Source organism: Thalassophryne amazonica, chromosome 16, assembly GCF_902500255.1.
Source record: "Thalassophryne amazonica chromosome 16, fThaAma1.1, whole genome shotgun sequence".
In the NCBI taxonomy this organism is placed as follows: domain Eukaryota; kingdom Metazoa; phylum Chordata; class Actinopteri; order Batrachoidiformes; family Batrachoididae; genus Thalassophryne; species Thalassophryne amazonica.
The window spans coordinates 9622333-9637631 of record NC_047118.1 but is presented as its reverse complement, the minus strand read 5'-3'; the positions used below and the strand labels follow the sequence as shown (position 1 = coordinate 9637631).

Below are 15299 nucleotides of genomic sequence, written 5' to 3'. Positions count from 1 at the left end.
GCAACTGTAAATGTTGGCATCTTCTGGCTGTAAATAATAATGCAGTATTTTTTTAACGTACAAGGCACCTTGAAATATTAGATGCAGGCCATCCAAACAAGCACAAAACAAAACTTGTGACATAGATCAAAATGTATACATAGTAATAAAACTAAATGCTTATGTCAGGGAAATTTACCTGCTTGAAAAAGTGTTTGATACTGGCAGAGTTTCATATTTTGTCCATTTATTTTATTCCCGAAAAATTTGGAAATAATATCAATGGTTTTAGCAGTGAAGGGACAGTTATGTGAGGATCCGAGACAAACAAAAGCACATTATCTGCATATCACACTAGCTTATGGGCAAACTTGTAACCTTGCTCTTGCGTCTTTGCAGGGCACTACCTGGACCAGAAGAGGCTGAAGCAGGGTCTGTACCGCCACCCCTGGGATGATATCTCCTATGTGCTCCCAGAACACATGTCCATGTAGGAAGTGCGATTAAACCATAACCCAGTTCAGACCCACACTGTCCTCAGTCTCCCTGTGTCAAAACAAGAGTTGTTACTGTTCATTTAGCAGCTGTATATTATAAATGTGGAAAATTAAGATTTTAACAGTTTGTTTTTAGTTTTGGTAATGTTAATGGTTTAGTTCTGTGAAAATCCTCAATGTTGAACTCTGGTCACTTTTTTGGGAGATTTAATGGTTGTCTACCTTGGTGGCAGACCTGACCAACAACCCCTGACCTGACCTGATGACTGTGGCCTGTAATTTACTCCCCAGGTAGCCTTATTTTCGTGATTAGCACTGGTGTATTACAGACTATTGTGTGGCTTCATTGTCCAATATGAGAGTCGTGCACTTAAATCTGTAATATTAAAAGATTTACATCAAAGCTTTATTAATGTATAGATGTATTAATAATGAAAACTGAATGTTATTATTACTGATTTTCTGTAATAGTTTTGTCACAGTAGTGTAAAAGAAATGGCATTTAAAAAAAACAAACCTATTGTAGCAAACAGGAAGTGTTCATGTCTTTCCTGGTATTGTGCTGCTGTTTACTTAACTCAAAATATTGCTGTGTAAATTGTGGAGTATTTGTGAATGCTGATTTAACATGTGTGTCACGAATCATCAAAACAAAAAATGTATATGTTTAAATGCAATTATAATATTTAAACAAATGCATCCGTTTTCCCTGTAAATACTATCTTTCTTCTGTTAAATCTAAGTGTCAAGATGTAGAAATTTCTTGAAAACTAAACTGTGACCTGTGCTGTCTTAGAAAATATATTTGTTAAATTGATTGTGAATTGAATGTGCTTCTGTACTGATTTGTGGTTCTCTTTAATTGAGTAAAATAAAAACATAACTCATGCCATAATGAATTGATTCATTCATTCATGCCACTTAATACAGTGTAATAATTTATTTTTTTCATTTTTGTTTTTGTTTTCCCCCATGCCATTTTTTTGAAGGTTCGTAACCCCTGGGGCACCGCCCATTAGTGGGCCCCATACTGCCATCTAGTGGGCTGCAATTTGTTTTCCAAATTGGAGCTAATCACCATATAAACAACTACTAAATAATATATGATTTGCTCAAATTTAAACATCACTTTGAGACTTGGATTGATGCAATTCTATACTGTAATGTAGGGATAGATGAATAAAAATTCCTGAAATGAAAAAAAATACAATTCAGATTACAGTTTGATTTTATTGTATTTATTTAATTCCAGAGCTCCCGTGTGTAACAGGGAGTGATGCTGCACTCCTCCGCCCCTAACTATCGGCTCCGACTCACCTGATTATCCGCTGCTGTTGAGGGCGCCGTGTAAGATCCGCAGGAGACTGAGGAAAAAAGGCTTTTTGGATAAGAGGAGAAGAGGCTCGCGGGCTGGTGTCCAGGTGAAGAGAAGGCGTGCAGCGGCGCGTTTGGGCGCCGGTGGCCGAGGACGGGCTCGCTTCCTCTACCACATTCCCCTCTCTGATGTGTGCGATGGCACATCGGCATCGACACCTGTTCGGTTAGGTACGGGTGTTCTAGACTTTTCGCAGTGCTGGTATCCTGGTGGCGTAGTTCCATCGCTACTGTGCACTTCCGTGTTTACGCCTCCGCCTGCACGGATCAGCTGGAGTCCACGTGACCGCTGTCTTCGTCCTATCCCATTGCGAGCCTCAGACAGCGCCTACGTGACGTCGTCCACCTTGCGCCTTGGTTTATTGAACGTGCGTTCAATCGCCAATAAATCATTTTCCCTGAATGATCTTATATCAACGGAAATGTGGGACTTAATGTGCCTTTCGGAGACTTGGCAGAGAGAAGAGGAATTTCTTCATTTAAATGAGCTCTGCTCTGCTGGGTTCTGTGTCCTTGGGAAGCCCCGCCCCTGTCACCGTGGTGGGGGCCTTGCCATCGTTTATAAAGAGGATTATGTTTGTAAAGGGGCACAGTCACAGGATTTTCCCTCCTTTGAATCACAGTTGGTCAAGGTGGGTTTCTCAAACCCATTTTTTCTGTGTGTTGGTTTATCGCCCCCCAGGCCCTGCTACTGCCTTTCTTAAGGATTTTAGTGACTTTTTATCCTCTATTATAACGTTGGAATCTGTTTTAATTCTTGGAGATTTTAACCTTCATGTTGATGACAAGTTATCTTGCTCTGCTATGGAGCTTTTATCGTTGACTGAAGCTTTTAATTTTGTGCAACATGTTTCTGAGCCCAATCAATCAATCAATTTTTTTTATATAGCGCCAAATCACAACAAACAGTTGCCCCAAGGCGCTTTATATTGTAAGGCAAGGCCATACAATAATTATGTAAAACCCCAACGGTCAAAACGACCCCCTGTGAGCAAGCACTTGGCTACAGTGGGAAGGAAAAACTCCCTTTTAACAGGAAGAAACCTCCAGCAGAACCAGGCTCAGGCCCACTCACAAAAGGGTCACATTTTAGATTTAGTTTTTACACTTGGCCTAGACATTTTAAACATGTCTATAAATGACGTCCACTTGAGCGACCATAGTCTTGTTTCGTTTGACCTGCGTTCCGGCTCTGATCAGAAGCCCTTAGAAGTTAAGTCTCGGAGGCGTATCATCACTGCTGAAACTGCAGAAAGATTTTCTTCTATGTTTAATCCTTGTTTGTTCACTGATTTTCTTGATGTGGACAATTTTATCCAGTGTTTTAACCATCACTGTGATACTATTCTTGATCAGTTGGCTCCTGTCAAATTCAACGTGTCTTTACAGAAAAATGAGTGCCCTTGGATAAATGAAGAGCTCTTAAGTTTTAAGAGACTGTGTCGAAGGACTGAACGCCTGTGGAAATCCTCTAAACTTGAGGTTCACAGGCTTCATCTCAGGGAGCTGGTTTTATCATATAACAAAATGGCAGAGAGTGCCCGCTCTGTCTACATACGTCAGCTGGTGTCTGTGAATAAGAAGAATCCCAGTGTTGTTTGATACAATCAACTCTCTTGTATGTCCTGCTGCTTCAGTTACTCCTGTGTTTTCTGAAACTGACAGCAATGCTTTTTTGAGTTTTTTCATTGACAAAATCAAGTTGTTAAGGATAAAATTCCACCCTCCCTGTGTGGTACTTCTACTGTTATTGAGCCTGTTCCCAGCATTTGGTCTTCATTTAGGGCTGTGACACTTGCTGATGTTTCGGCATTGGTGAGCAAGATGAAACCTTCCTCTTGCTCATCGGACATCCTTCCCTACAGGCTCTTTATTAAAGTATTTGAGGTAATTGGTCCATATGTTACTAGAATGGTAAATCTTTCTTTGTGCACCGGTGTGTTTCCCAGTGCTTTCAAGCATGCCATAGTGTTGCCTCTACTGAAAAAAACAGGTTTAAATCAAATGGAGCTAAGTAGTTTTAGACCTATTTCTAAGCTCCCATTCCTGTCTAAGATCCTCCAGAGGGTGGTTTCAGACCAACTGACACTCTTCCTGGATCAGAATAACATTCATGACAGGTTTCAGGCTGGTTTTTGTAGACAACACTCTACGGAAACGGCTCTTTTGAAAGTGTCCAGCAACATTATGTCTGCTGATGCTGGGAAATCCACCGTGTTGGTTCTTTTGGATTTGTCCTCTGCCTTTGATACTGTTGACCACCAGGTTCTGCTGAATAGATTGAGGGATCATGTCGGACTGTCGGGGTCAGTTCTTCTGTGGTTTTTTCATATCTGTCTGGGCGTAGCTTTAGCGTTTTTGCTAACCAGATAAGGTCAGAGTCTGCGGACCTGTTATGTGGAGTCCCTCAGGGTTCTGTATTGGGCCCCATTTTGTTTTTATTGTACTTGATCCCTTTAGGTAGGATCATTCAAAGATTTACTGATGTCTCTTACCAGTTATTTGCGGATGACATCCAGCTTTACTGCTCCTTTAAGCCATCTGAGATTAAGAGGCTTGATTCCCTCCTCCATTGTTTGGAGGAAATTAAACAATGGCTAACAAATAACTTTCTTCAGCTTAATGCAGACAAAACAGAGACATTGGTTATTGCCCCTGATGCCCATATTCCAGGTATTCAGCAGTACTTGGGAGACCTGGGCCAGTCTGCTAAATCATGTCTTCGAAACCTGGGTGTCATTTTTGACAAAGACATGTCGTTGGTACAGCATTGTAAACAGCTGACGAGGAATTGCTTCTTTCAATTAAGAAACATCTCTAAGCTCAGGAAAATGGTGTCTCGAAATGATTTAGAGCTTATTTTTCATGCTTTTGTGTCAACACGTTTAGACTATTGTAACAGTTTGTTTTCATGTCTAAACAATAAGGAGTTGCTTCAACTGCAGTTGGTACAGAACTCTGTAGCAAGAATTCTGACACAAGCTAACAGAAGGACTCATATTTCCCCAATTTTAAAGGAGCTTCATTGGCTGCCAGTGTCCTTCAGGATCAATTTTAAAATTTTGGTTTTAACTTTTAGAGCTCTACATGGCCAGGCGCCTCCCTATATCTGTGACCTTATCCAGCCTTATGCCCCTGCCAGGGCTTTGAGGTCTGTGGACAAAAATCTGTTGATGGTTCCTCGCACCCATTTTGCAACCAGAGGAGAGCGATCCTTCCAGGCTGTTGCTCCCAGGCTTTGGAATGGTCTCCCGCTCTCTCTGCGCTCACTGGACTCTGTCGATACTTTTAAAAGCCAACTTAAGACTTTCTTTTTTACTCAAGCGTTTGCTTAGCTTTTGGGCTGCTCTGTTATCCTATGTTATGTTTTATTTTTTTATGTCTCGGCCATTGTCTGATGTTTTGTGTGGTGTACTCTGCTTTTATGTTGTGAAGCACCTTGTGGCTCTTGTCTGTGAAAGGTGCTATATAAATAAAAATTTACTTACTTACTTACTTACTTACTCCATTAATACATTTTTCAGTAGATTATCAAAATAGAATGCATGATCTAAAACTAGAAGGGTACTCGGTAAAGCGCGTACCTCCGCTACGCCACATATTGATATCGAAGGATGTGGATTCAAAAAAGGGCAAACTAATACATTATGCTATATTCAAGAGTTTAATCCGGATCATCACCAAATTTTTATCGATTGATCCTGGACATATTTCCCATCATTCCACCAGATTTGATCCAAATGCAGTCAAAACTTTTTGAGTTATCCTGTTAACAGACAAACGCTAGTGAAAACAAGCTCCTTGGCGGAGGTAATAATTGGGATCTTTTTTTAATGGGCCCCAATTCATTAAAAGTATTAACAGGTGGGCCTTAAAATAGAAACATTTGAAAATGCTTTTTTTTAATAGTATTTAGCAATTTTTTTCTGCATAGTCTCTGCATAGAATCACTCATAATTTTAGTAGACAAATAAACAGAGTTCTAATAGTGTAAACTCCCTGCAACGGACATGCATTTATTCTGCTTTTTTTTTTTGCATGAATAAATATTTAATTCAAAATTGTAACAATAACCTTGTATCACATTTCTGTCTGTGTTTTACAGCCCACAACAAAATGGAAAAGAAATAGTTATGAAAACTGAGACTTGCTCTGAACATTGCTGTGGGTTTATAGTGCTAAACAAAAAACGTGTTATACTGAAGTACTCGCAACATTGCTGAGAAAGGGAAAGATTATTCAGCAGTGAAGAAGACTTTTTATGAAAACTGAGTATGAAAGCTGTTGCACATGCCCGTACAATAGGTGGCGGTACTTATATTTAAGATACTTCAACTTTAGCACTTAAAATTGAGGACGAAGAAGAAGGTAAATAGAGTGCGCACAGCCCGGGAGTCCTGTAGGCGGCGGTAGTACGCTTAGAAGCTGTATATTGACGTCTGTTATATATGAAGAAGAAAGCGAACGAAGAAGCAGCGGCAGCAACAGTACGTCGCGTCACGAGTTTTTCCCGTGTGGACTCTGCATGTGTGGCTGTGTATGTCGCCTTCCGTCCTTAACTAGTTTGTTTCACTTCCCTCCGCTCGCATCCTCACACGGCAGCAGAATGGCGGCGGCGGCGCCCAACCCGGAGGACCCGGCGAGGGGCGGCGGCGGCAGCGGCAGCGGCCCGCCCAGCGCCCTGGCGGCGGACGGGGACGCGGAAGAGGCCGAGGACTTCGTCTCCTCCTCCCACTGCTCGGAGCTGTCACGGCGGCAGAACGAGCAGCGGAAGCAGGGTTTGTTCTGTGACGTGACGCTGGCCTTCAGCAGCGGGGCGGCCACCGGCAGCGTCCAGAGCTGCGAGTTTTCAGCCCACAGGTCGGTGCTGGCCGCGGCCACCGACTACTTCACCCCCCTGCTGGGAGGACAGTTCTCGGAGTCCCTGACCGGACGGGTGGAGATGAAGGAATGGAGTTCCGAGCTTGGGCCGGATCCGGAGACGGTGGAGAGCGTCATCCAGTACATGTACACGGGAGAAATCCGCGTCAGTACCTGCAACGTCCACGAAGTCCTGGAGCTGGCTGATCGGTAGGTTAGGGGTCATGGCCTTTTTAGTCACCTGCTGCTGGAAGCATCTGTGAAAGTCATGTGGAACTGTGTGCAATATTAGTTAGTGTAGTGAAATCAGAATTATAGTGGGTGTCAGCCGGATGGTTCCAGTCGGGTTTGGGTCCATGCCATGCTGCATCCACCACATGGTGGGTTCCTGATTGATAACCACCATAGACTGTATTCACCCTATTGACCTATCCCATCATCCCTTGCACGTCAGAGAGGCACCGCAATCAAAAGAACATGGAGAAACCACATGACAATTGCAAATGAACATTATACTACCAAAATTGCAATTTGTTTATGCCTTTCATAACATTTATAAGAGGCTGCATGCGTGAGACCCCCGAACACTTGCTAAAATAAACATTGCAGCAAACGTCATCAGCCCTGTCGTTCCTCAGTAATCGTGCATTAAGTGGACTTACCGACAACTGCTTAAAACACTAACACCGTTAACATGCAACATTAAATAAGACAAGAGTTTCACTCAGTATGAATATTGCAACAGGGGTGTCTTAGATGATGCGTTGATTGTGGTTGTTGGTCATCCAGATAGGTGATATCCAGATGTTTGCTCGATAGCAACTCCAATTGTTTCTCCAATAGGTCAGTGTTAATGAGAAGGGGCAGATCAAGCTTTTCTGTGGGAGGGGGGCTGGGTAGATCCAGAGGCATATTCTTGCCTCGGAAATCTGAGGCAAGAGTATGCCACCTTAACCACTAGACCATGGGCTTTGTTGGGCTTGAGACCAGAAGATCCTTGGTTGAAATCCCAGCCTGACTGGAAAATCACTAAGGGCCCTTGGGCAAGGTCTTTAATCCCCTCTTGCTCCCGGTGTGTAGTGAGTGCCTTGTATGGCAGCACCCTGACATCGGGGTGAATGCGAGGCATTATTTGTAAAGCCCTTTGAGCGTCTGATGCAGATGGAAAAGTGCTATATAAATGCAGTCCATTTACCATTTAAATCTATAGCCTTTTTTCCTGTATTCTAAGGTACACTGGATAGGTAAATGTTGACTCTCACCATTGTTTTCAATACACAATTTGTATTTTAACATTCTGGAGTCCAAAGGCTTTTTTTCCAATATTCTCATACCTTTGGTAATTAAAATTTTAGGGTCTTGCATATAGTATAGCTTCCATGTATTGCATATCATAATGTTAAGAACTAGGTCAGCATTTTTGATGAGACATATAATTGTCTAGAACACTAAGATATAATTTGGCTGTAAAGCCAAAAAAATAGAAATGTCTTTAGAAATTATTCAAATATTTAGTGAATATACATTTTTATTCATATGTACAAACTGTTTTGGTGTTAGTTGGTTTATTGAAGACTTTAGGTCACAAAAGTAGTGTAATATATGAGGGATTTAAAAAAAAAAATATATATATATATATTTTTTTTATTATGCCATACAGTGCAGCAGCACTACCCACTGGGAATTATACAGTGGCGATCTGGAACTTTCTAAGACGGTATATTTGTGAAATATCACTTACCTGTTTCCAGCGCTAACTAAATAATTAGTTCACTTGCTTATAAAACAGAACGTTCCCAGTTCAAGGTGCCGGTGTCCATTCGCCACGTAATGTGGAGTTGTCAGGAAGGGCATCAGCATTAAACTTGTGCCAAATCAACATGCAGCTCCATATCTGATGTGGCAACCCTGAGTAAAAAGGGAGAAGCCAACAGAGCTTCACTGACATTTCCTGAAATTCTTCTATGCTGCAAATTTATTTATTTATTTTTAATGCCAACCCAAGGTTTTTACTGGCCCCATCGGGCCCCACACTAAATATTTTCTGCAGCCACCTCTGGTGTAATGTCGCACAGGAATCACCAGTTATGGCTCCAAAACAAGATTCTCCTCTTTTTGTAGCATGGCCCAAGCAGAGGGTCACCCCTTTGAGTCTGGTCTGCTTGAGGTTTCTTCCTCAGAGGGAGTTTTTCCTTACAACTGTTGTTCTGGGGGTTGGTAAGGTTAGACCTTACCTGTGTGAAGCGCTTTGAGGCAACTCTGTTGTGATTTGGTGCTATATAAATGAAAATAAATTGAAAAAAATTCTCGATCATCTTGATTGTCATGGTAACAAATCTTGCCTCCATCTGACCGGTTACCTGAAATGTTGCTGTGATGACCCTGGTGCCTTCCTGGTAAAAGTTCAGCGATCTTGCAACTCAAAGTACTCTGAGCAGTCACACAAAAATATGCTGCGCTCCGAACAAATCAAATCAATTTTATTTATATAGCGTCCAATCACAACAAACAGTTGCCCCAAGGCGAACAAAGATGCTGAGTGTGGTGTCCTTTTGTGGTGTCCTTTTTGTGTGACTGCTCAGAGTACTTTGAGTTGCAAGATCGCTGAACTTTTACCAGGAAGGCACCAGGGTCATCACAGCAACATTTCAGGTAACCGGTCAGATGGAGGCAAGATTCGTTACCATGTAAATCAAGCTGATGGAGAATTTTTTTCAATTTATTTTCATTTATATAGCATATAGGGGGGGCACTGGGCCTTGTGTGCATCACAGCACGAGTCCTTTCCAATAGCACCAATATCTTTAACCACTGTTTGAGCTATGAGTAGCTGCTCCACAGAGCTACAGGCGGTGATGTTTGCTTTGACTCTCTTCAGGTTTCTGCTGCTGCAGCTGAAGGATTTCTGTGGTGAGTTTCTGAAGAAGAAGCTGAGCCTGACCAACTGTGTGGCTGTGCACAGCCTAGCCCACATGTACACTCTGGACCAACTGGCATTACGCGCCGCCGACATGATCCGGCGCAACTTCCACAAGGTTATCCAGGACGAGGAGTTCTACACGCTGCCCTTTCACTTGGTACGTGACTGGCTTTCAGATGCCGAGATCACAGTGGATTCAGAGGAAGTTCTGTTTGAGGCCGTGGTGAAATGGGTGCAGAAGAACTCAGAGGAGCGAAGTCGATACTTTGAGGAGCTTTTCCGTCTTTTGAGGTTGTCGCAAATCAAACCCACCTACCTGACCAGGTTGGTGAAAAATGAGCGGCTGGTGGCCGCCAATGAGGCTTGCCTCAAACTTGTGTCAGAGGCTGTTGAGGGCCATGCCACTCGGTTCGAGAACCTCAAATCAGCTGATATGGAGTTGTGGTCTGCCCACATGGCCTCTTTTCAGCCTCGTTATGGCCAGAACATGGATGTTATCATGGTGGTCGGTGGAGTGTCAGAGGGAGGTGACTACCTGAGCGAGTGTGTGGGCTACTTCATTTACGAAGACCGCTGGGTCAACCTGCCTCACATCCACAATCACCTGGACGGCCACGCCATTGCTGTCACAGAATCCCATGTCTACGTAGCCGGCTCAATGGAACCCGGCTTTGCCAAAACCGTCGAACGCTACAACCCAAATCGTAACACCTGGGAGCAGGTGAGCAACTTGACTACACGCAAGCACTCATTTGGCCTCACCTGCATTAAGGATATCTTGTACAGCATCGGCGGCCATGGAAACTTCAGCCCAGGGTTCAAAGACGTGAGCATGTACGAGCCGGAGCAGGACAAGTGGCACAATCTGGAATCTGCACCCAAGATCTTGCGAGATGTAAAGGCAGTGAGCGTGGAGGACCGCTACATATACGTCACTGCACGCACGCCTGTGGACACAGATAATGAGGATGGTCTGAGGACGGTGACCACTCGCTACGACACCGAGAGCCGACAGTGGCAGGATGTCGACTCCCTGCCTCTTATTGACAACTACTGCATCTTTCAAATGGCCGTAGCCTCCACCAACTTCTATCACACAGCGTCCTGCTGCCCCAAGAGCTACACAGTGAGGGACGAGGTTGCACGGCAGAAGATCAGCTCGCGCATATCGGATGACATCCTGGAGAGCCTGCCTCCTGAAGTCACCAGCATCGAAGGCGCTGCCATCTGCCACTTCGACGAGGATGTGTTCATCACTGGAGGCTGGAAGAACAGCGACGACGTGGACAAGCAGTACCGTAAGGAGGCTTACCGCTACTGTGCGGCGAAGAAGCGTTGGATGTTGCTTCCACCCATGCCGCAGCCTCGATGCAGGGCAACCGCATGTCACGTCCGCATCCCTTACCGCTTCCTGTACGGCTGCCAGCGCTACCCAATGCCGCAGAACCTCGCTCGCCAGCGAGACCGCATGCAGCAGATGCAGCAGCTCCACCGCCGTACCCTCACGCTGCGCCGCCAGCTTCAATCACAGATCGAATGCTGAGTCAAGTTGACGGCTGCTGGATCCAAAAACTAAGCATCATCTGCGGCTACACATTCCATGGCAGCCATCCTCATCAACTCCCCATACTCATAACATGCTGCCGCGGGTCTTGTGTTGTTTTGAAACTGGATTTATTGAAATCATTAACTGAACTCTGTGCCATCTGATTTGTTGTGAAAAGCTGTGAAGTGCATAACCAGCTCTGTGCACCGATACAATGAATTCTAAAATCAAGTTTTCTGTGACATCACAAAGCAGGCTGGGGCTAAATGTGAAGGTGTCACAAGGATGTCATAAAGCCAGTTCTTAAAATGGAAAGAAAAGTTGTCTATAATGATGGAAATTTCTAATTTGCCCCAAAACTTGCTTCAAATGTTCTTTTAAATTTAAGCCACTCTCCACACAATTCTGATTATTGTGTACTCAGACATACAGGGGCAAACTCATAGCCTCGGCCCTCCTCGGCCCAGTTGGCAGCGATAACGTGAGCATTCTATAACGACCGACAGCTGAATACCTTCTCGTTAAACCGGTTGGTGCAGCAGTGTTAATAGGCATGTACATAAACGGTGTAAAGCTGTATATGGATATATTACATTCCGTCATGGTGCATTTATCCTGGGAAGGTGATGTGTCATTAACAAAAAGTGCATTCTTGCATTCAGTCTAACTCACTTAATGAGGTGGCATTCCATAGTAACACTGTGACAATCTCTCCATGCCAGTATACCACTGATCCCAAATCACACTCTGTGGTGTTCAGACCATTATCTTGCTACTGTGGAGCCTCATCAACTTTGCTTGAATTGATAAGGACCAATGATATAGGTGTTTTAAGCTGATACATACGAAGAGCACTCGTGTTGCACCATTTTCTGAACTGTATAACCGGAGTGTTTGTGTTAGATAGATATATATATATATATAGATATATAAACTATTCAATTTGATAAAATTAAAACTGCAAAGCAAATGGTAAATATTTGTAGGTGATGTTTGTGCTTCGGTAAGGAACCAAACCAGCGTCCTTGTGATCGTGAATCCAGCATCTACTGTGTACAATAAACAAAAAAAAAAATCATTATATATTACTGTAAATGTTTTTCTCCTATGCTCCCTTTGTTCTTTTACCGCAGCACCTCAGAGCAGTGCCTGTTGTAATTTGAAGTCAAGTTTCTTTTAATGCTACATGAGAATGAACAGAGATGAGACGAAAAATCTTTAACTTCACTCCAGTTATATCGTTTAGAAAATGCTCACTAATTAATGTGTGCTAATTGTACATGTTGGGGTTAAAACATGCGGTATGGACCTTTTTTAAAAATCCTTTAGTTGGAGATTTGAGTTGAGATTGCAGCTTCTTCTAACACCTGTGTAGATTATGTTGCTATTGTTCTGTTGGTCACAAAAACACCTTATAACTAGCAAGCTTTTTTGGGGGTGGGGGGGTGATGGGGGGTAACTAGGGAGTTTTATGGTCCAAATCGGACAGTAAAACCTGGGAACAAGTCATTCTTTTCAGTAATTTTAATATGAAAACCTGTTTGATTTTGACGATAATCTCCAGCTGTGGGTGAAGATGTGATCATTTGTTTTGCACTTGGAGGGTTTATCGCGTTGCTGCATTTGCACGCATCCAAGAATGATGCACTGTGTGTGTATATGTGGGAGTGGGAATGTTTGTGCATTTATGTTTGGTTGGCAAAAACTTATGAACTGCACTTTTTTGACATTTTAACCCTTAAAAAACAGTCTTACAGGAACATCGACGTTTAGGTTGGTTGCGGTTGCACTTTTGACTTTGCTTGAATAGTTTGTTCCATTTCGGACAGGGTGATTGTATTTTGAAAAATGTGTTGTTTCCAGGTTTCAGCCAATGCATTATGAACTTCTTCGACCAATATGTTGTTTTTACTCATGGTTCCATTTCAAAAATTAAATGTTTAAAAATCTTTTGTGTCTCACTTGCAGCTGGGTGTATTTTAGAGCTCTGGTGTGTTGTCCCGTGGTCTCCTTTTGCCCCCCCCCCAAAGATATTTAAGAACATCTTGAAAAGAATGGACAAAAGGGATTGCTGTGCGAGTTGCTGTGATTGATGATCAGATAATCTGACTGTCCGATACAGACAAGACCTTTTATAGACTAAAGGCAGAAATTCCGCTCTATGACAAACTTGAATAGCACTGCACATACTAAATGGAATAAGCTATATATTTTGCTTTGTATGTGATAGTCTGGCATTGTGTCCTTATAATGGATGTAAGAAATGCTAATGTCATCACTTGCAATTAAACATGTTTTGTAAAACAAATGATTCCTGTAATATTTTATCTTAAAATATAAACAAAGTATTCACACACCATTGGCTTGTCTGACTCCTATTACACTCATTTTTGTGTTCTTGCAAAGCAAACTTTAATGTGCAGCAAAAAAATGCAAGCACATTAAAATAAAAATGAGATCTGATCATCTTGCAGTTAATAACAATAAGATTGGCATTGATTCTTTAGAAATCTAAACCTGACCAATCCAGACAATTCCTTTGACTTCATGCTTGGTTTGTGCTCTGACATACACTGTCAACTTGTGCCTTTCCAAATCATGTCCAATCAACTGAATTTACGCCAGGTGGACTCCAGTTAAGCTGTAGGAACATCTCAAGGATGATCAGTGGAAAAAGGATGAACCTGAGCTCAATTTTGAGCTTCACAGCAAAGGCTGTGAATACTTATGTTTACGTGATTTCTTAGATTTTTTTTTAATGAATTTGCAAAAATATAAAACAACTTTGTTTACATTGTCATTATGGGGTATTGTGTGTAGAATTTTAAGGAAAAAATACATTTCATTTTGGAATAAGGCTGTAACAAAAATTGTGGAAAAAGTGAAGCGCTGTGAATACTTTCTGGATGCATCGTATACGTGGTAAGTGAAGTTTTGAAGACTCATAAACAGCTCATCTGATACCTCCCACTCCATGCCTAGCTGTTGGAATGCCCCTCACTGCAACAACAGAGGGACATAGAAATGCTGTCCATCCATCTATGCATCCGAAACTAGTCCCTATCACTTTTTGAAAGTTATCACCGAGGTCGTGTTTGAAGGCCAAAAAATATTTGCGACACTACTCTCAGTAAATTTTTAATAATAATACTAAATAAAATAATTAAAATAAGACCACAATTGGGAACAAGAATTCACCTCTTGAAGGTTTAGGTCAAGTTCAATAATGAGTGACCTAGACCTAATTTTGAAGGTCATGGCCACGGTTATGGTTGAAGGGTCAAAAATACTCATAACACTGTACTCCCAATAACATTTGAAAAAAATAAGACAAGTTTACCAAACCAGGAGCAAAGATAAATCTCTTGAAGAGCTAGGTCAAGTTAGATATTGAATGACCTTGAACTAATTTTGAAGGTCATGGCCATGGTTATGTTTGAAAGACAAACCATATTTGCAACACTGTACTCCCAATAATTTAAAATAAAATAAAATAAGACAGGTTTACCAAATTGGAACAAGGATACATTTCTTGAAGGTCTAGGCCAATATCGCATTTTCTAGAAAAGGTGCTGCCATTATCACATTTGATAAATGCATGCGTTCCTGGTAGGCACTCACATAGCTCTGATCCATGGGCTCGAAAAAATGTGTAAAACTTACATACCTTGTTCAAGCTCAGGTACCACATTTGAAATACATGGTAGATGGAACAAAGGCAGATAGAGTACGAAAACATCTTCTTATCATATTAAATAAGGTAGAAGAAACCTGGTATCTGCTTCTTCTTAAGCTGATAAGATCTCTTTTGTCTGATGCTGTCTGGTGAAATCTCAACACATCTATGTTTGATCATGGCCAAAAGCATTTTCCTGGTTAATCTTTGTTTCAACCCGTCTTTCTGCCATTCTTCAATGACTAACTCCCTCTTCTTCTCCCCAGCCAGCCTCCCGTCCTGGGCACCAGCATGGACTCCCAAAATTTCCTGTATATTTGTTTTGTCAAGTGTGTTGGTAGCATGGCCCAAGCAGATGGTCACCCCCTTGAGTCTGGTCTGCTTGAGGTTTCTTCCTCAAATCATCAGACGGAGTTTTTACTGACCACTGTCACCTGTGTGCTTGCT

General features: G+C 42.3%; 2 protein-coding genes across 2 annotated transcripts in view; both read left to right on the top strand.

Annotated features, from left to right (window-relative positions):
• The window catches only part of LOC117528790 (ATP-citrate synthase), a 38026-nt gene extending 36628 nt beyond the window's left edge, over window positions 1-1398 (top strand). The window contains exon 28 of the mRNA XM_034191415.1: window positions 379-1398. Coding sequence (XP_034047306.1) covers window positions 379-473 — 95 coding nt within the window. The 3' untranslated portion in view covers window positions 474-1398. The remainder of the gene's footprint in view (window positions 1-378) is intronic.
• Window positions 1399-6302: 4904 nt separating this feature from the next.
• Window positions 6303-13480, top strand: klhl11 (kelch-like family member 11). Its single transcript, XM_034190354.1, has 2 exons — window positions 6303-6920; window positions 9589-13480. Exons 1-2 carry the CDS (start codon window positions 6376-6378, stop codon window positions 11171-11173), a joined length of 2130 nt encoding a protein of 709 aa, XP_034046245.1. The 5' UTR covers window positions 6303-6375; the 3' UTR covers window positions 11174-13480.
• Window positions 13481-15299: the final 1819 nt, after the last annotated feature.

Bases quoted from the DNA above. Each gene is read 5' to 3' on its own strand.
- klhl11 (XM_034190354.1), top strand. From the start codon at position 6,376: ATGTGTGGCTGTGTATGTCGCCTTCCGTCCTTAACTAGTTTGTTTCAC. The intron at 6,921-9,588 runs GTAGGTTAGGGG...GACTCTCTTCAG, and splicing joins GTCCTGGAGCTGGCTGATCG to GTTTCTGCTGCTGCAGCTGA.